Raw genomic sequence first — 23598 nt, forward strand, 5'->3', positions numbered from 1 at the left:
GAAGGGTCTTGGTCGGGGAAGTGACCAAGAACCCGATGGTCACTCTGACAGAGCTCCAGAGTTCCTCTATGGAGATGTTAAATCAGTTTCTCGACAATATTCGGTTGACCGTTTGAAATAAACAACACCTTGTCCTGACAAGGTAACATACACAAAAATAGATCTAGTTATAAAGATGCTTACCACATACCGTTCCCTCCACCGCTCTAGCATAAACAAGTAAAGTCAAGCCTGAACAACAAACATGTTTCGTTACAATTTCTGGAGTCGGCGCTGACTGAACTAAAGCCTTGAGCGTTTGGTAAAGTCATAAACATGTTCAAAAATGGTCGGTGAGAGACACAAATGTGTGGTCTCAAGTTTAAACAAAAGTAAGTCCAGGAAGTGGTTTTGGGGATAGAGGGTCATAACAATCAGGTCAGCCTCGCCCACTCTCACAGCAGAGATGTGTTCAGTTCGCTTGAACATTTGCTACGTTGCGGAACGGTTTGTACTGAACAACACGTTTCCCCAATACGTTATTGAACACACTTTTGATTTAATGTACATAATTGCTGTTAGCTAGAAAAAACAATCCACTTGATGAAATCTCTTGTAGAGAATGGAAAGGCATGAAAGGGTTTTAACCTTCAAAATAAAAAAAGTTTAGTAGCGTATGGTTGTGTTCAGTATGGAATAAACGTTTAGAAAGGGAATAAAACTGGGTACTATCGTCCTGAATTTGTCCAATAATTTTTGCTACAGCGTTCCTTACTAAAAACTACCCTACCCAGACAACAATGTTGCAGACAGCTGCACTGCACTCTGTAAAAGACACTTATGTAACAACCCGTTCCCATTATTTTTTTGTTATGAAACGAAGAAAATGCAGTATTTTGGTACGTCTGTGCTTCTTTACCCTTGATTCTGTCTTTTGTTAAAATACTAGTGTGTTTTTGCCACATAGGTCAACAGTCTCTTTAGTTGAGTTAGCTAGCTAACGTTAGCTACTACTGGCTAAATTCTACCTCGTTAGCTAGCTAGCCATGCTAACTAGAGTACATTTACACTGTGTGTTGACTGTACAATTTCGACCGATAATAACTAAAGGTATATGCATAAAGTAAGTTAACTGGGTAGCCAGCTATGTCCACAAGTTACAGGTACTATCAAGTTTGTTTAATGCTTCTCCACACTAGCTAACTAGCCAGGACAGCTAACAAATGCTCAGAACATAATCAATGGAGTAAGTAGTTAATTGATTTGCAAGGGACAGGACAACGTGTAACTTGCTGTGAATTACTGTAGATAATGACTGAACTGTTGTTGTATTCATGCTGTGACTACAGTGTCTTCTAACATTAAATTGGCCAAGCGTCAATCTCATTGGAAAGATTCAAGGGACTAGCTATGTTGACTATATTTATCAAGTAAAAAAAAGACTAGCTATGTTGACTGTATTTATCAAGTAAAAAAAAGACTAGCTATGTTGACTGTATTTATCAAGTAAAAAAAGACTAGCTATGTTGACTGTATTTATCAAGTAAAAAAAAAGACTAGCTATGTTGACTGTATTTATCAAGTAAAAAAAAGACTAGCTATGTTGACTGTATTTATCAAGTAAAAAAAGACTAGCTATGTTGACTGTATTTATCAAGTAAAAAAAAAGACTAGCTATGTTGACTGTATTTATCAAGTAAAAAAAAAGACTAGCTATGTTGACTATGCTCAAAGCCGGCAAAATATACGACGCCCTCTTTGCTCTTGTTGTGTTGCAGTGACTGAGTGGACTCTCCTCTTTGTCCTGTTGCTGACCACTATCTTTTCAATGACATCCTACTGACTGAACGGTATATGTGACAACTGCACCCTATTATCACATTATATGGGGAAAGTATTGGAAAATGTCTTTGATGCAATAGGCAAATGATTGATAACTCGTCCCCAGATATAGTTTTTATACTTGCCACTACTGATATTTTCCTATGTCTTTTCTTCTCCGTAGGTCATTTGTTTTGTAAACTCTATAGGCAACAATACTTCCCACCATGCAGTTGGAGGCCCAGCTGCGTCTTTGTCAGAGCTGTCTATGGTGCTGCAAGAGCGGACTGCGCCTGCTCTTTCAGAGCTCTGTGCACAGGTATGCTCTCTCCCTCTACAGTATTTACCTTTGTGCACAGCTATACAATGTGCATGCCTGTGTGTTTGTGTGCATTTGACACTTGTCTAATTACACTGTACTTACACTAGTATGCTGATGATTGTGGTCTGTTAGGCGTTGTTGAGGCCATGGTTCCAATACTCTACTGTATGTGGTCCCAGTACTGTGTGTTGTTATCCTGTATAATTAGCATTCATTGTGTCTCATTGCAGAGCGGCATTTAACCACTACGACCTTCTTGGTGTAAAACCTGATGCCACACTGGAGCAAATCAAGAATGCATTTTTCGATAAATCAAAAAAGGTACGACAATCTCCTAAACTATCAACTAAAAGCTTTAAATACTTAGTAAATTCATAAAAGGCACATGGTTTAATGGTTTAAGCAGCACATATTTAGGGTTTATTGTTGCATGCAATTATGGTTTATAAGGAATTGCAGCTTCTCTCTCCAACCACACGAGTGCACTCTTCCACAGTATTTTTCTATCTTCCAACATCACATTCCCACCTTGTTCATGTATAAATATACAGTGAGCTCCAAAAGTATTGGGGCAGTGACACGTTTTGTTTTGGCACTGTACTCCAACACTTTGAATTTGAAATGATACAGTGACTATGAGGTTAATGTGCCTTTTCATCCATATCGGTTGAACCTTTTAGAAATTACAGCATGTATTGTACATAGTAACCCCCATTTTAGGGGACCAAAAATATTGGGACAAATTCACTTATGTCTATTAAAGTAGTCAAAAACATGATTACGGTAAGTTTGTGACTCTACAAACTTGTTGGATGCATTTGCTGTTGGTTTTGGTTGTGTTTCAGATAAGTTTGTGCCCAATCGAAATTAATGGAAAATAATGTATTGTCATTTTGGAGTCACATTTATTGTAAATAGGAATAGAATATGTTTCTAAACACTATATTAATGTGGCTGCTACCATGATTATGGATTATCCTGAATGAATCGTGAGTAATGATGAGTGAGAAAGTTAGACACACAAATATCATACCCCCAAGACATGCTAACCTCTCACCCTTACAATAACAGGGGATGTTAGCATTTTTGGGGGGGTGTTATGATATTTGTGCATCTAACTTTCTCACTAATCATTATTCACGATTCATTCAGGACTGCCCGTAAGCATGGTAACATCCACATTAATGTAGAAGAGACATTCTATTCTTACAAGGACAGTGACTCCAAAATGATAGTCACAAGCGAGATGTAATCATTGCGGGCTAGGAATATGGGACCAAATACTAAACTTTTGATTACTTTAATAAACATATAAGTGAATTTGTCCCAATATTTTTGGTCCCCTAAAATGGGGGGGACTATGTATAAAAAGTGCTGTAATTTCTAAACGGTTCATCCGATATGGATGAAAATTCCCTCAAATTAAAGCTGAGGGTCTCATACTCGTGTCATTTCAAATCCAAAGTGCTTGAGTACAGAGCCAAAACAACAAATGTGTCACTGTCCCAATACTTTTGGAGCTCACTGTTGTACTGTTTGTTTTGGTGTTGTGAGGATCTCTATGTTAACAGGGATGTACAGTATATTTACCAGTACATATTTGTATTGTGTGTGTGTTGTATTATGTCAGTACATGAGTTTTCTGCAGTTTGTAGCTACACAGTAAGTGTATATCTATCTGTATGTATGCATGTACAGTAGTAACCCTGGTTTGTCCTAATCCTCATCCTGACTGCTCAAATGTAGTGTACACACATCCATTTAGCACTGACTGAAACAGCGGGAGCATTCAACAGTGTGCTGGTATCTACTGCTTTTTCATCACTAATCCTAACTGCCCCCTATCTCTCTACCAGATGCACCCAGACAGTGACCCGTCTAACCCGGGGCTGCATGGCCAGTTTGTGGAGCTGAACGAGGCCTACAGGGTGCTGAGTAAGGAGGTGTCAAGGAGAGAGTACGACCTGCGGCTACGGCACCCTTACACCGGGGGACAGGCCTTCAGACCCACCTCCACATACAACCCCAGGTACATAAACAAATGTGCACACACTCAAGCAAGCAGGGACTAACCCATGCATGCACACACACACACACACACACACACACACACACACACGTGTCCCATTATGCCTGGTGAAAACCAAACACTGCATTCCACAGTAAGAACCTCATACAAATGGTCAAGCATGGTGTTGGTGGTAGTGTGATGGTTTGGGGATGCTTTGCTGCCTCAGGACCTGGATGACTTGCCTTAATTGAAGGAACCATACATTCTGCTCTGTATCAGAGAATTCTACAGGAGAATGTCAGGCCTTCCGTCTGTAAGCTGAAGCTGAAGGACAGCTGGGTCATGCAGCAAGACAATGATTCTACATAAAAATGGCTAAAAATATACACATTTGAAGTTTTGGAATTGCCTATTCAAAGTCCAGACCTAATCCCAATTGAGAATTTGTGGCAGGACTTGAAACGAGCAGTTCATGCTTGAAAACCCACATATGTTGCTGAGTTAAAGCAGTTCTGCATGCAAGAGTGGGCTAATATTCCTCCACAGCGATGTTAGAGACTGATCAACAACTACAGGAAGTATTTGGTTGGAGTCATTGCAGCTAAAGGTGGGGGGGAAATTACTTTTTCACACAGGGGAATTGGGTGTTGCACAACTTTGTTAAGTAAATAAATAAAACAAGTGTCAATTTTGTTTATTTGTAAACTCAGGTTCTTTTTATCTAATTAGGTTTTGGTTGAAAATCTGATAACATTCAGTATCAAAAATATGCAAAAGTAGAGAAAATTAGAAAATACTTTTTCACGGCACTGTATATACTGTATTTGTATTTATTATGGATCCCCATTAGTTCCTGCCAAGGCAGCAGCTGCTCTTCCTGAGGTCCAGCCAAATGAAGGCAGTTTATACCATTTTAAAAACATTACAATACCTTCACAGATGCTATCTTCTGTATACCACCCCTACCTTGTCACAGCACAACTGATTGGCTCAAATGCATTAAGAAGGAAAGAAATTCCACAAATTAACTTTTAACAAGGCACACCTATTAATTGAAATGCATTCCAGGTGACTAGCTCATGAAGCTGGTTGAGAGAATGCCAAGGGTGTGCAAAGCTGTCATCAAGGCAAAGGTTGGCTACTTTGAAGAGTTTCAAATATAAAATATATTTGGATTTGTTTAACACTTTCCTGGTCACTACAGGATTCCATATCTGTTATTTCATAGTTTTTATGTCTTCACTATTATTCTATAATGTTGAAAATAGTACAAACAAAGAAAAAGCGTTGAATGAGATTGTGTATCCAAACTTTTGACTTGATTTGATTTACTGTATATATATACTCTGGACTGCGAAATTGCTCGTCCTAATATTTCTTAGTTCCATTCTTTTACTTTTTAGATTTGTGTGTATTGTTAGATATTACTGCAGTGTTGGAGCTAGGAACAAATGCATTTCGCTACACCCACAATAACATCTGCTAAATATGTGTATGTGACCAATAGAATTGTATTTTATTTCACACACGCACAAACAGCCCTGTGTGAGTTCATACACAAATCTCAAGAGTTTTATTCCCCTTTTCTCTCTCTCTGTCTACCTCTCTCAGGGCGGAAGCTCAGGAGAGTATGCGCTATTGGGATCAGTTCAAACACTCTCAGCCTCAGGAGACCACAGCCGAGGAGTGGGAGAGGAAGAGGAAGAGGAACTTTAGAATAGTTAGCTACTGTATGCTCATCATGGGCCTGAGCATCAGCGCTCACGTTCTCTTCTTTAGGTAACGTCATGGGACTGAGCATCAGCGCTCACGTTCTCTTCTTTAGGTAATGTCATGGGCCTGAGCATCAGCGCTCACGTTCTCTTCTTTAGGTAACATCATGGGACTGAGCATCAGCGCTCACGTTCTCTTCTTTAGGTAACGTCATGGGCCTGAGCATCAGCGCTCACGTTCTCTTCTTTAGGTAACGTCATGGGACTGAGCATCAGCGCTCACGTTCTCTTCTTTAGGTAACGTCATGGGACTGAGCATCAGCGCTCACGTTCTCTTCTTTAGGTAACGTCATGGGCCTGAGCATCAGCGCTCACGTTCTCTTCTTTAGGTAACGTCATGGGCCTGAGCATCAGCGCTCACGTTCTCTTCTTTAGGTAACGTCATGGGACTGAGCATCAGCGCTCACGTTCTCTTCTTTAGGTAACATCATGGGACTGAGCATCAGCGCTCACGTTCTCTTCTTTAGGTAACGTCATGGGACTGAGCATCAGCGCTCACGTTCTCTTCTTTAGGTAACGTCATGGGACTGAGCATCAGCGCTCACGTTCTCTTTAGGTAACGTCATGGGACTGAGCATCAGCGCTCACGTTCTCTTTAGGTAACGTCATGGGCCTGAGCATCAGCGCTCACGTTCTCTTCAGGTAACGTCATGGGACTGAGCATCAGCGCTCACGTTCTCTTCAGGTAACATCATGGGACTGAGCGTCAGCGCTCACGTTCTCTTCAGGTAACATCATGGGCCTGAGCATCAGCGCTCACGTTCTCTTCAGGTAACATCATGGGCCTGAGCATCAGCGCTCACGTTCTCTTCAGGTAACATCATGGGACTGAGCGTCAGCGCTCACGTTCTCTTCAGGTAACATCATGGGACTGAGCGTCAGCGCTCACGTTCTCTTCAGGTAACATCATGGGCCTGAGCATCAGCGCTCACGTTCTCTTCAGGTAACATCATGGGCCTGAGCATCAGCGCTCACGTTCTCTTCAGGTAACATCATGGGCCTGAGCGTCAGCGCTCACGTTCTCTTCAGGTAACATCATGGGACTGAGCGTCAGCGCTCACGTTCTCTTCAGGTAATAAGGGAAAAGACCAGAGTGAAACTGGTACTTGGACATTAATACTGTATGTATGTACACTCTCAGCACATAATTAAATAAGACATGCAGTACTTCTGTCACTCAAATGCATTTCTGAGTAATGTGCCAAAATCTGACATTTGACTATTACTGCTATTACTATGTTTTTACTCATTCATTGTCTAGACTAAATAGTCTGTAGACGCCGATAACTGTCTGTTTTGTAGGCACAGGTGCCCCTGGCTCAGACCCAGGTTGTGCTGTCATATATCTGGTAATCTGTGTTTTGGCACGATGACTTGAAAGCACTTTTATTATTTGTAGAGATTCAACTTTTCCTGGTATGACTATTTGTACTAGTACGGAATAATAAAACATGAATAGTAATCAAAATACCAATTGAACTGGCAATGATATTCCACTGTGTGTAGGTCTGTGTTGTCTGACAGGCCTCTCTGTCTTCCTGTCACACAGAAAGTTGGAGTCAGTCCATAACAACTTCATGGACGAGAAGGACAGGGTCATCACACAGATCTACAACGAGTCCAAAGAAAGGGCAAGGTGTGGGAGAATTCAAACGTGTTATAAGTGTTTATTACATGTGTTACTACACTGTTCTAGTTATGGTAGTGGTAATTATCAACATTGCATCGAGTATGTATTAATATGATTTGTTTGTAGGATATACCTGAGACTGGACCTGATTTCTTCATTTTGATTTGCAGAGTGAACGGGTTTAAGAAGCAGACAGAGATTCTCAGACAGAAACATGCAGACTTCCTGGAGAAATACAAAATCACTCGCAACAGTGGAGAGGACAAGTAGGAGTTTCGTAGAATAAGAGTACACCTTAAAACAAGGTGGATTGAGTTGGCGGAAGGCCAATGAAGAAGAATGGAGTCAGTCAGGAAGGGGAGTGAACGGTTGAATGTGTTAGGAGTAGTTAGTTAGCTTTCAAAGAAAATAACATTGGGGCAAACGTTGATGATGTGCACAGCTGACATTTGCTTGGACCTCGCATACTAAGCTGAGGAGTAAAAAAGAAGATGTGTATTAGCTGGGATATTGTAACAACATAGTATGTAATGCCTGGGTGAAATTGGAACAGCATATGGGGTACATGTCTTTGTCACAGTAGAAAGTTGACCCCAGCCGTTCTAGGTTTCTTCAGAAGGAGAATAAGTTTGTGGAGGTTTGGTCCGGTATCACAAGACTAACAGCAGTAGGACCTGGTCGTTTGCAGCACATCTCTTCCTCTGTTGGATGGAACCAAGACTCCTGTTAGCCAGTTGCTAATTGGTTCGCGGTGACATGCCGTTTTCCCCCACGCCCGTTCAGAGGCAGTCTGATGGGGGTTCATATGACAGTGTGAATTTGCCCACTGGAGATGCAGTACAGTGTTGCGTACTGAAGACAAATCAAAGGTAAAATCCCTTAATGACGGATAGGGGGTGCTGTGCACAGCTGCACTTCAACTAATGGGATTCAGTCATTGTGCCTCTGTGTCAATGATATCATGGAACTCTTGACACCGCTACTGGGCCCATGGTGGAGCCAAATACAGTCATAAAGTTTTTCCTGACAATGATACCTATAGGCAATATTTCGGGCCTAGAGCATTTCCTGGTCATATGATGAGGAAAAACTGTTCCCAGATACAGTGTATTCGGAAAGTATTCAGACCCCTTGACTTTTTCCACATTTTGCTACATTACAGCCTTATTCTAAAATTGATTAAATCGTTTTTTTTCCCCCTCATCAATCTACACACAATACCCCATAATGACAAAGTAAAAACACCACCATGCTTCACCGTAGGTATGGTGCCAGGATTCCTCCAGACGTGACACTTAGCATTCAGGCCAAAGAGTTCAATCTTGGTTTCATCAGACCAGATAATCTTGTTTCTTATGGTCTGAGAGTCTTTAGGTGCCTTTTGGCAAACTCCAAGTGGGCTGCCATGTGCCTTTTACTGAGGAGTGGCTTCCGTCTGGTCACTCTACCATAAAGCCTGAATGGTGGAGGGCTGCAGAGATAGTTGTCCTTCTGGAAGTTTCTCCCATTTACAGAGGAACTCTGGAGCTCTGTCAGAGTGACCATCGTGTTGTTGGTCACCTCCCTGACCAAGTCCCTTCTCCCCCGATTGCTCGGTTTGGCCGGGTGGCCAGGTCTAGGAAGCGTCTTGGTGGTTCCAAACTTCTTCCATTTTAGAACGATGGAGGCCACTGTGTTCTCCGGGACCTTCAATGCTGCAGAAATGTTTTGGTATCCTTCCCCAGATCTGTGCCTCAACATAATTCTGTCTTGGAGCTCTACGGTCAATTCCTTCAACCTCATGGCTTGGATTTTGCTCTGACATGCACTGTCAACTGTGGGACCTTATATAGACAGGTGTGTGTGCCTTTACAAATCATGTTCAATCAATTGAATTTACCACAGGTGGAATCCAAGTTGTCAAAACATCTCAAGGATGATCAATGGAAACAGGATGCACCTGAGTTCAATTTCGAGTCTCATAGCAAAGGGTTTGAATACTGTATGTAAATAAGCTATTTCTTTTTTTAATTTATACATTTGCAAAGATTTCTAAAAACCTGTTTTCGCTTTGTCATTATGGCGTGTTATTTGTATATTGAGAAAAAAAATGTATTTAAAATTTTTAGATTAAGGCTGTAATGTAACAAAATGTGGAAAAAGGGAAGGGGTCTGAATACTTTCTGAATGCACTGTATAATGTATATTTTTTTATTGAAAGGGCATGGAATCAAGAAAAACTTGAAAATGAAGTCATATAATGACTTTCTAAAATTGTATTTAATTGTACCCTTGTCTGATGTTGACAAATAAATTTTAGGAATGTTAATTATACTATGGAAATATTTGATTTATTGCTCGTGTGGGCAGCTTCAATCTCTGAGATGAGGAAATTCTATTTAATTTATTGCTATGTTGACTGCCAACTGACACTTACCATAATGCCTTGTTTCAGTGTCTTATTAGTCACAGATTGTGTTTCAGAGTGATTTTTTTATGACCGCATTAACTCTTCCTGGTGTCATGGATTCATAAATAAACACTGTTCCTCTGGTCTCAACCCAAATCATCCAATGTTTGTTTTTCACTGATTCCACTATTGCATGTCGTGTCAAGTTTGAGAGTGAGTGAGGGGTGCTGAAAAACATGGGGTGCAGAGTGTTTTAATGACTCCCTGGCCTCAAGTTGTTTCGCAAGCCCCTAGCTGAAACCACAGGAGAGATAACAGGTCCTGGCATACCCACATCGCCCCTGTGGTGTATGAGTGCCCCCTCATAACCCAAACACACCACACTGACAGAGACTCTTCTTTCAATGTACAGAAACTGATGGAAGACAGGGTTCACTGTAGTCTGCTGCTGACAGAGGTTTTGTAACTGTGACTTAAAGTAGTTGGGGCAAATGTGTTATTCTTTTCAAATAAATTCACAGGGGGTGATCAGTTATTGCTTGGAGTGTTTTGTGTGTCCTGTCAGTCTGAGATAGAGAGCTTGTAGGTGGATTTGAGTGAATGATAAAGGGATTTTCATGCAGTACAATACCCCTTTTATTATATTCTTAGAAAAAATGTATCGTGTGGCTGAGAAAGTGAAGTGGTAAAAGATTGACCGGCTGAATGATTAATTGAAGGGCGACGTCCATCTGTATCCATTGCGCGGTTGCGTCAGTGTCATTTTGAAAAAGTTGGCAGTGCAACGGTTACGCGGAATTCGGAGTGCGTCGAGTGGAGTGCGCCTTCTAATTGTGATCTGAAGGGCAAAGGATATGAGGAACCGATCATGACAAACCAAGAAACGCTGTCAAGGACATTTTCTCTTTATGGACTGCTCTGGCACGATGAACTTCAATATCTTATTCTCAAAAGAGGACATATTGCTTAAAGTATAAGTCGTTGAGGTGCAAGCGTCTTCAGCGAAACGTCATCTATAGGCTCTTTCTCAGAGACACCGCTCTGTATTGGCTACGCAGTGTCATGAAATGTGCGTGTGGCACCGTACCTTATGTGATTCAAGACAGTCGTGTTGGACCTTAAATAAGGGATATTTGTCCTATTTTAACGTTCCTTAAGACAAGGATACAATATTGAACATTTTCTACTCAAGACTATAAATGGACCTGCAGTCACGCCACCCCTGACGCTCATCCACAGACCGTTTCATGGGTTCCCGACCAACAATGGGCGAACCTAACCGGCTTACATGCCCAGACCTCTGGCTTTGGAATATTGGGGGACATCATTCAAAGTTCACACAACTCTTAGTAAAATAGAGGCAACCAAATTGTATGCATTGAAAGTGATCGACTGAGATTTATCAAATTAGGCTATTTGTAAGAGGCATCATATCTGTGCGCTTGATTGCCAATAATGATTATTGATGGCAATAGATTATACGTTGTTACATTGTAGCTAATTACATTGTGTAATTGTTCATTAATTAATCAAGTTACAGTTTCAAGTCAATCATTGGAGTGTTTGCCTACTCATTTGCTCCTGATTTGTCACGTTCATGCGTAACGGTATGGGAATGCCACCAGCGCTGTCATTTCATAGGATGGAACCTAAGGACAACAGATGAAATGTTGATTGAGTGGAGAGAAACGCAAAACACCAATTAATTGACCAACATTTGGCGTGACTTTTGGTGTACTGCACAATGGGGATTTTGCTTCAAGTTATTCTAGGAATGTTCCTCTTGCTCTCAAGAATACGCACGTCCCATGCCAAGGTATGTCAAATAACTAACTACACGCTGGTAGACTATTGTCTGCATGGGAATCTACAGAATTGAGATTGTTGTATTCCTTTGCACTGTGTTATGCTACAAAGCATCTGGTTTAGTTGAAGGGAAAGTAAAGATAGGAATACAATGAATTTAGTAGCAGTAAAAAAATATCTAATAAAAGTCTATTTTGAACTGACTCTTGTGTATACATTTCCCACTTTTGGAGATAACCCCCATGGTCATTGACGGTCTTGTATGGAGATAACCCCCATGGTCATTGACGGTCTTGTATGGAGATAACCCCCATGGTCATTGACGGTCTTGTATGGAGATAACCCCCATGGTCATTGACGGTCTTGTATGGAGATTACCCCCATGGTCATTGACGGTCTTGTATGGAGATAACCCCCATGGTCATTGACGGTCTTGTATGGAGATAACCCCCATGGTCATTGACGGTCTTGTATGGAGATAACCCCCATGGTCATTGACGGTCTTGTATGGAGATAACCCCCATGGTCATTGACGGTCTTGTATGGAGATAACCCCCATGGTCATTGACGGTCTTGTATGGAGATTACCCCCATGGTCATTGACGGTCTTGTATGGAGATAACCCCCATGGTCATTGACTGTCTTGTATGGAGATTACCCCCATGGTCATTGACGGTCTTGTATGGAGATAACCCCCATGGTCATTGACTGTCTTGTATGGAGATTACCCCCATGGTCATTGACGGTCTTGTATGGAGATAACCCCCATGGTCATTGACGGTCTTGTATGGAGATAACCCCCATGGTCATTGACTGTCTTGTATGGAGATTACCCCCATGGTCATTGACGGTCTTGTATGGAGATAACCCCCATGGTCATTGACGGTCTTGTATGGAGATAACCCCCATGGTCATTGACTGTCTTGTATGGAGATTACCCCCATGGTCATTGACGGTCTTGTATGGAGATAACCCCCATGGTCATTGACGGTCTTGTATGGAGATTACCCCCATGGTCATTGACTGTCTGAGTTTACAAAGGTTGATAGAATTGTGTGTAGCACCACTCGCTCTCTCCTAGACTCATGTACCATGTTGATACAATGTGGCACAACTCTGCCATACTGACGGGCTGTACTTTGTAACACAAGGCAGATGTAGATACTGTACATGAGTTACATATGGGGATAGATAATAATTTGCCAACACAGTAGTCTCCATAAACTTTCAGACACACAATTCTTCACATGGCAGATTGGTTTTATTTATGTCTGGAGTCTTCATATCAAGAACATGTAGTGCCCTGAAGCTGCCCGCCCTGATTGAGCTGTGTGGACATGGGATATATCAGGTTGGAAGTCCTGGGAATCATCCTGGAAATCATGTTGCACTGGGGCCCCCATATCGCTCGCTCGCTCACACACACACACACACACACACACACACACACACACACACACACACACAGTGTGAGTGGTCACAATGGCTTTTTCTACTTGTCCCCTTGAGAAAGGTTGGGTTAATGGTGGCAGTTAGAGGGTAGAAGCCTCTGATGCTGCAGCTAGCATTGTGTGGTCTGTTGCAAGAGCTTGGCTGGCACTGTTTAGATTACTTGTGTGTGTTTTGAGAAAACGCAAGTGTGTGTGTCAGAGAGGGAGACAGAGTGAGAGTGTGCCAATGCCTGTGTTGGACAGGATCAGATACAACCAGACTGGGAGGGGAATTGTCTCCTCAGGGAAAAGCAATACAAGGAATCCACACTTGGGGTGACAGTATCAACTTCTTTTAGGGGCCAGTCTGTGGAGTTATAGCCTGTTCTACTCCTTCTAGGGGCCAGTCTGTGGCATTATAGCCCGTTCTACTCCTTCTAGGGGCCAGTCTGTGGAGTTATAGCCCGTTCTACTCCTTCTAGGGGCCAGTCTGTGGAGCTATAGCCTATTCTACTCCTTCTAGGGGCCAGTCTGTGGAGTTATAGCCCGTTCTACTCCTTCCAGGGGCCAGTCTGTGGAGCTATAGCCCGTTCTACTCCTTCTAGGGGCCAGTCTGTGGAGCTATAGCCTGTTCTATTCCTTCTAGGGGCCAGTCTGTGGAGCTATAGCCTGTTCTACTCCTTCTAGGGGCCAGTCTGTGGAGCTATAGCCCACCCTACTCCTTCTAAGGGCCAGTCTGTGGAGCTATAGCCTGTTCTACTCCTTCTAGGGGCCAGTCTGTGGAGCTATAGCCCACCCTACTCCTTCTAGGGGCCAGTCTGTGGAGCTATAGCCCATTCTCCTCATTCTAGGGGCCAGTCTGTGAAGCTATAGCCTGTTCTACTCCTTCTAGGGGCCAGTCTGTGGAGCTATAGCCCACCCTACTCATTCTAGGGGCCAGTCTGTGGAGCTATAGCCCGTTCTACTCATTCTAGGGGCCAGTCTGTGGAGCTATAGCCCGTTCTACTCCTTCTAGGGGCCAGTCTGTGGAGCTATAGCCCACCCTACTCATTCTAGGGGCCAGTCTGTGGAGCTATAGCCCACCCTACTCATTCTAGGGGCCAGTCTGTGGAGCTATAGCCCACCCTACTCATTCTAGGGGCCAGTCTGTGGAGCTATAGCCTGTTCTACTCCTAGGGGCCAGTCTGTGGAGCTATAGCCCACCCTACTCATTCTAGGGGCCAGTCTGGGGAGCTATAGCCCACCCTACTCATTCTAGGGGCCAGTCTGTGGAGCTATAGCCCACCCTACTCATTCTAGGGGCCAGTCTGTGGAGCTATAGCCCACCCTACTCATTCTAGGGGCCAGTCTGTGGAGCTATAGCCTGTTCTACTCCTTCTAGGGGCCAGTCTGTGGAGCTATAGCCCACCCTACTCATTCTAGGGGCCAGTCTGGGGAGCTATAGCCCACCCTACTCATTCTAGGGGCCAGTCTGTGGAGCTATAGCCTGCCCTACTCCTGGGGATGTTGTGTACGGATTGATTTGTGATATGAATGAAACACCAGTGTGATCTGACATGTTTCTTGTTGCTCAGACACTTCCGACAGTAAAATGGCCACACACACATCGGTAAACTCAGAATCAAACTGTGCCAACTGTGGAGAAAGCACGTGGGTGGTGGGGTATGGGGGTGTGGCGATTGAAATGGGGGCAATTGGGCAAAGTCTACATTCTCTCAGCAGTGGCCTTGGTCTACTCAGACCTAATAACGACATTGTGTGTGTGTGTGTGTGTGTGTGTGTGCGTGCGTGCGTGCGTGCGTGCTTCCATGCTTGTGAGAGTGTGTGTGTAAACTACATAGTATGTATTTTGTGTGTTATTCACCTGGCTAAGGTATTTGATGTCAGTGTAGAGCGTGACAGTGTAGTAGGGGCTGTGAGGTACTAGGGGCTGTGAGGTATTAGGGGCCCTCACTGTATGTAGGGTCATAAACACAGTGACACCAGGGATGTAGTGCTGTCGTAGTGCAGTTGAGCGGTGCTCCCTCATGTTTTTCAATTTGAAAATACACAGAGTTGGTAGAAATATTTCTGGAAAATTAATTCGGATAAATTATATTAAATTACCACTGAAATTCCATGAAAACAATAGAAAGACAAACTATATAAATGCTGTATATAGGCTATAGCAGCCTATAGGTAGGAAAATGTTCTTCCCAGTCTTAGCGGTGGTGTAAATGATGAATAACTGTAGCATGTGCAGAGGGTGGCGGGCTTTTGGTTGGAGGCTGGGCCACTTTGAGTGGGCCAAATTCGATGTAGCAAGAACTGCCACAGACAGAAAACTCCAGGGGCTGCTAAAACAACTGTCGTCAAAACAGTTTGCTATGCATTTGGGCTCGTGTACGACACACTTCCACTCGTCTTACTGTCCAGATGCCTAGCTTACAGAAACGTACCACCTCTATTGCTAATGCAGACAAACTGAATCCCCACATGAACCTTATCATCACACCAATGAGATCTAGGATCCAAATTCACTGTGTGTCTGCCTTGATGTTCATAAAACTCCACAGAGCCCATCTTGTGCAGTGGAACCCAGAATGACATGTGGCCACTTGTTTAGGGTGCTGTCCTTTCAGCACTACTATTCGAAGGGTGCTCAAACCACTTAAAATAACCCTCATAACCAAGATCTGTTGCTGACACCTAATAGTCTTACTCATCACTTACTATTATTATTATTATTATTACAAATAGAAGATTATCACCTCTCACAATGGTGCTGGTTTAGTAAAGCTAGATCAGAGCTGAATCAATGTCTCACAAAATCACAATGATTCATTAGTATTTTATATAACAGAACCAAGTATCATCACATATACTGTATCACAGTTACACCAAAAACACCTCTTCAGTAAGTTCTTATCTGAAGGCGTTCAAAACTCAACAGGGCACCATTAGGCAGGATATACAGTTGAAGTCGGAAGTTTACATACACATTAGCCAAATACATTTAAACTCAGTTTTTCACAATTCCTGACATTTAATCCTAGTAAAGATTTCCTGTCTTAGGTCAGTTAGGATCACCAGATTATTTTAAGAATGTGAAATGTCAGAATAATAGTAGAGAATTATTTCTTTCAGCTTTTATTTCTTTCATCACATTCCCAGTGGGTCAGAAGTTTACATACACTCAATTAGTATTTGGTAGCATTGCCTTTAAATTGTTTACCCTGGGTCAAACTTTTCGGGTAGCCTTCCACGAGCTTCCCACGAGCTTCCCACAATAAGTTGGGTGAATTTTGGCCCATTCCTCCTGACAGAGCTGGTGTAACTGAGTCAGCTTTGTAGGCCTCCCTGCTCACACACACTTTTTCAGTTTCAGTTTTGCGACCAAGCTTTAACTTCCTGACGGATGTCTTGAGATGTTGCTTCAATATATCCACATAATTTTCCTCCCTCATGATGCCATCTATTTTGTGCACCAGTCCCTCCTAGAGCAAAGCACCCCCACAACATGATGCTGCCACCCCCGTGCTTCACGGTTGGGATGGTGTTCTTCGGCTTGCAAGCGTCCCCCTTTTTCCTCCAAACATAACGATGGTCATTATGGCCAAAAAGTTATATTTTTGTTTCATCAGACCAGAGGACATTTCTCCAAAAAGTACGATCTTTGTCCCCATGTGCAGTTGCAAACCATAGTCTGGCTTTTTTATGGCGGTTTTGGAGCAGTGGCTTCTTCCTTGCTGAGCGGCCTTTCAGGTTATGTCGGTATATGACTTGTTTACTGTGGATATAGATACTTTTGTACCGGTTTCATCCAGCATCTTCACAAGGTCCTTTGCTGTTGTTCAGGGATTGATTTGCACTTTTCGCATCAAAGTACGTTCATTTCTAGGAGACAGAACGCGTCTCCTTCCTGAGCGGTATGACGGCTGCGTGGTCCCATGGTGTTTATAGTTGCGTACTATTGTTTGTATAGATGAACGTGGTACCTTCAGGCATTTGGAAATTGCTCCCAAGGATGAACCAGACTTGTGGAGCTCTACAATTGTTTTTATGAGGTCTTGACTGATTTCTTTTGATTTTCCCATGATGTCAAGCAAAGAGGCACTGAGTTTGAAGGTAGGCATTGACATACATCCACAGGTACACCTCCAATTGACTCAAATGATGTCAATTAGCCTATCAGAAGCTTCTAAAGCCATGACATAATTTTCTGGATTTTATCAAGCTGTTTAAAGGCACAGTCAACTTAGTGTATGTAAACTTCTGACCCACTGGAATTGTGATACAGTGAAATAATCTGTCTGTAAACAATTGTTGGAAAAATTACTTGTGTCATGCACACAGTAGATGTCCTAACCGACGTGCCAAAACTATAGTTTGTTAACAAGAAATTTGTGGAGTGGTTGAAAAACGAGTTTTAATGACTCCAACCTAATTGTATGTAAACTTCCGACTTCAACTGTATGCTTTGATTGAAACAAAATACAAGAAAGGCAAATTGTTTGTAAACACCATCTGCTCAAGTTCTATCACGAGACAGGAATTAAAGAAGATCTAAATGCATATTCCCATGAAACTGATTGAGATCAAATGATTGGCATGGAGATGCAGTTTGGACATTTCACCGGTAAAACGTGAAGAATTATCATTCACGATTAACAGTGATGATGGCCTACTTTGAAATGAAGTATGCCTAACTTGGTGTTTAAGGGTATTCAAAATCTGAAGTGTACTGAGACAATATGTGTGGGCCTAGGCAGATGGTGCAATTGGAGGATGCATTTAATGTTTATAATTCTATAATGATATTCAATAGGCTGCCTCGATCTGTGCAAACTTTGATTGAGAAATGTTAAGGTCATTTAAAAAAAGATGTGTGCTCCCTCACCTAAACACCACTGCCTGACACACCTCTTCTTCTGCCACACTCCTCTTCCAGCTAGCCCACTGGAGACCTGCAGACACCACCCCCAAATCCAGAGAAGGTACTTCCTCTTCCCCAATGTGATACTCCCACCAGCATATGTGAACAGGCTGATGATGAGTAACTATGTGTGTATAAATAACAGATGTGAGAATTAATACTATATTTGTGATGTGTAGTGACCTTGTAAAACTTATGCATCTGAAATGTAAATCCCTCCCTCCCTCCCTGTGTCTCTCTCTCTCTCTTTCTCTCTTTCCCTCTCTCTCTCTCTCTCTCTCTCTCTCTCTCTCTCTCTCTCTCTCTCTCTCTCTCTCTCCATCCAGTGCGTCGGTGGTTGGAGGTGTACTCTCATAGTGTTTGTGAGCCCAGGGATACCCTGGTGGAGGTGTGGCAGGAGTTGCCAGGGGAGACGCATCACCTCTTCGTGCCCTCCTGTGTGTCGGTCCGCCGCTGTGGCGGGTGCTGCTCCGACGAGGCACTGGAGTGTGTGCCCTCACTCACACAAACTATCACCATGGAGGTACACACACACACACACACACACACACACACACACACACACACACACACACACAATTATTTGTAACTATAGTTTGTGTCTTTGTCCTCTGCAGCTAATGAAGACCTCCTTTATGAAGCATGAGCTCATCCAGCTGGACTTCATTGAGCACAGCCAGTGTGAGTGCAGGTGAGCACACACACACCACACACACACACACACACCACACACACACCACACACACACACACACACACACACACACACACACACACACACACACACACACACACACACACACACACACACACACACACACACACACACACACACACACAAACCACACACACAGTATATGCATAAATGTATTCTCAGTGTGTGTCCTCACATAACCTCTCTCCCTTTAGACTAAAACAGGATCTTCAGTCAGTCCCTACCAGGTACAGTACTGTATGTATGTGGCTGTCTGTGTACACTACCGTTCAAAAGTTTGGGGTCACCTAGAAATGTCCTTGTTTTTTAATAAAAGCACATTTTTTGTCCATTAAAAGAACATAAAATTGATCAGAAATACAGTGTAGCCATTGTTAAGGTTGTAAATTACTATTGTAGCTGGAAACGGCAGATTTGTTATGGAATATCTACATAGGCGTACAGAGGCCCATTATCAACAACCATCACCCCTGTGTTCCAATGGCACGTTGTGTTAGCTAATCCAAGTTTATCATTTAAAAGGCTAATTGATCATTAGAAAACCATTTTGCAATTATATTAGCACAGCTGAAAACTGTTGTGTTGATTTTAAAGAAGCAATAAAACTGGCCTTCTTTAGACTAGTTGAGTATCTGGAGCATCAGCATTTGTGGGTTCGATTACAGGCTTGAAAATGGCCAGAAACAAATAACTTTCTTCTGAAACTCGTCAGTCTAGCAGTGGCAGCTTCATTAAATAGTACCAGCAAAACAGCAGTCTCAACGTCAACAGTGAAGAGGCGACTCCGGGATGGTGGCCTTCTAGGCAGAGTTGCAAAGATAAAGCCTTATCTCAAACTGGCCAATAAAAAGAAAAGATTTAGATGGGCAAAAGAACACAAACACTGGACAGAGGAACTCTGCCTAGAAGGCCAGCATCCCGGAGTCGCCTCTTCACTGTTAACGTTGAGACTGTTTTTTTGCGGGTACTATTTAATGAAGCTGCCAGTTGAGGACCTGTGAGGCGTCTGTTTCTCAAACTAGACACTCTAATGTACTTGTCCTCTTGCTCAGTTGTGCACCGGGGCCTCCCACTCCTTTTTCTATTCTGGTTAGAGCCAGTTTGCGCTGTTCTGTGAAGGGAGTAGTACACAGCGTTGTATGAGATCTTCAGTTTCTTGGCAATTTCTCACATGGAATAGCCTTAATTTCTCAGAACAAGAATAGACTGACGAGTTTCAGAAGAAAGTTATTTGTTTCTGGCCAATTCAAGCCTGTAATCGAACCCACAAATGCTGATGCTCCAGATACTCAACTAGTCTAAAGAAGGCCAGTTGTATTGCTTCTTTAATCAGAACAACAGTTTTCAGCTGTGCTAACATAATTGCAAAACAGTTTTCTAATGATCAATTAGCATTTTAAATTGATAAACTTGGATTAGCTAACACAACGTGCCATTGGAACACAGTAGTGATGGTTGCTGATAATGGGCCTCTGTACGCCTATATAGATATTTCCATAAAAAAATCTGCCGTTTCCAGCTACAATAGTCATTTACAACATTTACAATGTCTACACTGTATTTCTGATAAATTTTATGTTATTTTAATGGACAAAAAATGTGCTTTTCTTTCAAAAACAAGGACATTTCTAAGTGACCCCAAACTTTTGAACGGTAGTGTACATTTATAGATACTCGTGTAAATGTTCATTTTATGTGTCCTAAACTGTTTATCACATCAAATTGTATGCGCCGAATACAAATGCTTTCTTACAAGCCCTTAACCAAGCCCTTAACCAACAATGCAGTTTTAAGAAAATAGAGTGAAGAAAATATTTACTAAATTAACTAAAGTAAAAAATAGAAAATACAGTTTTTGAAGGGTGCTGTGCTGAGCTGTAGAAAGTTATGATTTGTGAAAAACTAAAGTGAGTCTAAGGCAAGGCTTTTGACCATACAGAGGGAGAGCTACTTTTGCTCTGTCACAGCCCACCCCTGACCCAGTGGCAGACTGACTAGCTGGCCTTAGACCAACAGAGCTGGACAGAGGTCAACGCCCACAGAGAGGAAAGTTAGGTAAAGGGTGAGAACAGGGGGATAGAGGTCAACGCCCACAGAGAGGAAAGTTAGGTAAAGGGTGAGAACAGGGGGATAGAGGTCAACGCCCACAGAGAGGAAAGTTAGGGAAAGGGTGAGAACAGGGGGATAGAGGTCAATGCCCACAGAGAGGAAAGTTAGGGAAAGGGTGAGAACAGGGGGATATAGGTCAACGCCCACAGAGAGGAAAGTTAGGGAAAGGGTGAGAACAGGGGGATAGAGGTCAACGCCCACAGAGAGGAAAGTTAGGGAAAGGGTGAGAACAGGGGGATAGAGGTCAACGCCCACAGAGAGGAAAGTTAGGGAAAGGGTGAGAACAGGGGGACAGAGGTCAACGCCCACAGAGAGGAAAGTTAGGGAAAGGGTGAGAACAGGGGGATAGAGGTCAACGCCCACAGAGAGGAAAGTTAGGGAAAGGGTGAGAACAGGGGGATAGAAGTCAACGCCCACAGAGAGGAAAGTTAGGGAAAGGGTGAGAACAGGGGGATAGAGGTCAACGCCCACAGAGAGGAAAGTTAGGGAAAGGGTGAGAACAGGGGGATATAGGTCAACGCCCACAGAGAGGAAAGTTAGGGAAAGGGTGAGAACAGGGGGATAGAGGTCAATGCCCACAGAGAGGAAAGTTAGGTAAAGGGTGAGAACAGGGGGATAGAGGTCAACGCCCACAGAGAGGAAAGTTAGGGAAAGGGTGAGAACAGGGGGATAGAAGGAAAGAGTGAAAGCTAGAATCGGAGTCCGTCTAATAAGGCTGTTGGACTAAGGGAATCCCCCAAAAATGTAATTTGTGGCAATAACTCAAAAAATCTATAACATATCTATTTAGATTTTGATCTGCTATGGTGATAAATTGTTGTTTGACACAGATTTATGTCTCTGACTAACAGGCCTGCGAAGCCTCTGAGGAAAGGCAGGAAAAGGGACAGAGGAAAATCCAAAAGAAAGAAAATTGGAACTATCAAAACCACGTAAGTTCAACTAAACATGCAACTCATACAGGTGCCTCAAAATAATGAACCACTAAGTTGTTGCTTCTTTCTCCAGTTATAACACTATCATTTAAAAGCTTTATCACAAGTCTAAGCAAGTGTCTGTTTCTCTGCGCATATGTGTGTTTCTGCACACATATATAATTCCTAGAAAATTGCTCTACCCAGAGAGCAGAAAGAGAGAATTCAGTCCTCCTTTTTCATCCCTTTTCATCAATTCTCCACTCATCATGCTGCTGTCAGTTGTTTGCTGTTATAGGGGTCAGAGTTCACTCAGAGTCTCTCAGGCCCGTCCATCACTCAGATCAGAAAGCCAATGGTGTCTGTTTAAAGGTTCTGTATTTATTCTATTCATAAATAGACTATTCTCTTTACCACCCCAGACCCTCCTCTGCCCCCACTACCCCAATTCCTCTCCATACCACCCTGTCTTCCTTGCCAGCCCCTCGATGTACCCCCTGTCCTGGGAGGAAGTGGACGCTCGATTTACAGTCTTGTCGGTGTCGCTGCAACGTGACCACAGAGAGCTGCAGTCAGAAAGGGAGGAGACTCAACCAGCACCTCTGCAGGTCAGTGTCCAGTGACAGCAAACCGCCATCAGAACCAGAGCGATAGAAGGAGAGCTCTGACCACTACCACAGATATAGTACCAACCGTGACCATGCATCACAACCACATTCAACATGGCTGAACCACAACCCAACATTACGCATTTGATCAATCTGATCTGAACTCTCTCTTGTTTCTTTTTGTTTTAGATGTGAGGCCATGAGACGGTGATGCTCTCTCTCCCCTCTCTCTCTCTCCCCTCTCTCTGTCTCTCCACTGGTTCCAATGTCACTCTCAGCCATGCTTAGTGCAATCCTGGGTAAGTCTCTGTCAGGGGTGGGGCGGGGAAGCATATTCCTAAGTACTCCCTTCTGTGTCCCTCCTTGTCCTACAGAAACACCTTCGGGAAGTTTTCAGACCCCTTGACTTTTTCCACATTTTGTTAGGTTACAGCCTTATTCTAAAATTGATTAAATCGTTTTTTTTCTTCATCATCAATCAATACACAATACCCCATAATGACAAAGCAAAAACAGGTTTGTAGAATATTTTGCTAATTTATTAAAAATGTAAAACTGAAATATCACAGTTACATAAGTATTCAGACCCTTTACTCAGTATTTTGTTGAAGCACCTTTGGCAGCGATAACAGCCTCGAGTCTTCTTGGGTATGACACTACAAGCTTGGCACACCTGTATTTGGGGAATTTCTCCCATTCTTCTCTGCAGATCCTCTCAAGCTCTGTCAGGATGGATGGGGAGCATTGCTGTACAGCTGTTTTAAGTTCTCTTCAGAGATGTTTGATCGGGTTCAAGCTACTCCTGTGTTGTCTTGGCTGTGTGCTTAGGGTTGTTGCCCTGTTGGAAGGTGAACTTTCGCCCCAGTCTGAGGTCCTGAGCACTCTGGAGCAGGTTTTCATCACGGATCGCTCTGTACTTTGCTCCGTTCATCTTTGCCTTGATCCTGACTCGTCTCCCAGTCCCTGCCCCTGAAAAACATCCCCAAAGCATGATGCTGCCACCACCATGCTTCACCGTAGGGATGGTGCCAGGTTTCCTCCAGACAATCAATCTTGGTTTCATCAGACCACAGAATCTTGTTTCTCATGGTCTGAGAGTCTTTAGGTGCCTTTTGGCAAACTCCAAGTGGGCTGTCATGTGCCCTTTACTGAGGAGTGGCTTCCGTCTGGCCACTCTT

General features: G+C 43.0%; 2 protein-coding genes across 3 annotated transcripts; both read left to right on the forward strand.

Moving 5' to 3' along the window:
* The first annotated feature begins 764 nt into the window (after positions 1-764).
* Positions 765-7944, forward strand: dnajc4 (DnaJ (Hsp40) homolog, subfamily C, member 4). 2 transcript variants are annotated; one of them, XM_029724360.1, is made up of 8 exons: positions 766-878; positions 1758-1829; positions 1985-2119; positions 2353-2443; positions 3979-4151; positions 5745-5912; positions 7455-7541; positions 7706-7944. In XM_029724360.1, the coding sequence occupies exons 3-8, from the start codon at positions 2028-2030 to the stop codon at positions 7803-7805; spliced, it is 711 nt and encodes a 236-aa protein (XP_029580220.1). In that variant the 5' UTR covers positions 766-878; positions 1758-1829; positions 1985-2027; the 3' UTR covers positions 7806-7944. The 2 variants fall into 2 exon arrangements, with proteins under 2 accessions (XP_029580228.1, XP_029580220.1); XM_029724368.1 differs by lacking the exon at positions 1758-1829 and having other exon boundaries at positions 765-878.
* Positions 7945-10688: 2744 nt separating this feature from the next.
* vegfba (vascular endothelial growth factor Ba) lies at positions 10689-22879 on the forward strand. Its single transcript, XM_029724376.1, has 8 exons — positions 10689-11740; positions 18091-18136; positions 18402-18598; positions 18693-18766; positions 18984-19016; positions 21750-21830; positions 22235-22420; positions 22610-22879. Exons 1-8 carry the CDS (start codon positions 11669-11671, stop codon positions 22629-22631), a joined length of 711 nt encoding a protein of 236 aa, XP_029580236.1. The 5' UTR covers positions 10689-11668; the 3' UTR covers positions 22632-22879.
* The last annotated feature ends 719 nt before the right edge of the window (positions 22880-23598 follow it).

This window comes from Salmo trutta, chromosome 3 (genome assembly GCF_901001165.1).
Source record: "Salmo trutta chromosome 3, fSalTru1.1, whole genome shotgun sequence".
NCBI lineage: Eukaryota > Metazoa > Chordata > Actinopteri > Salmoniformes > Salmonidae > Salmo > Salmo trutta.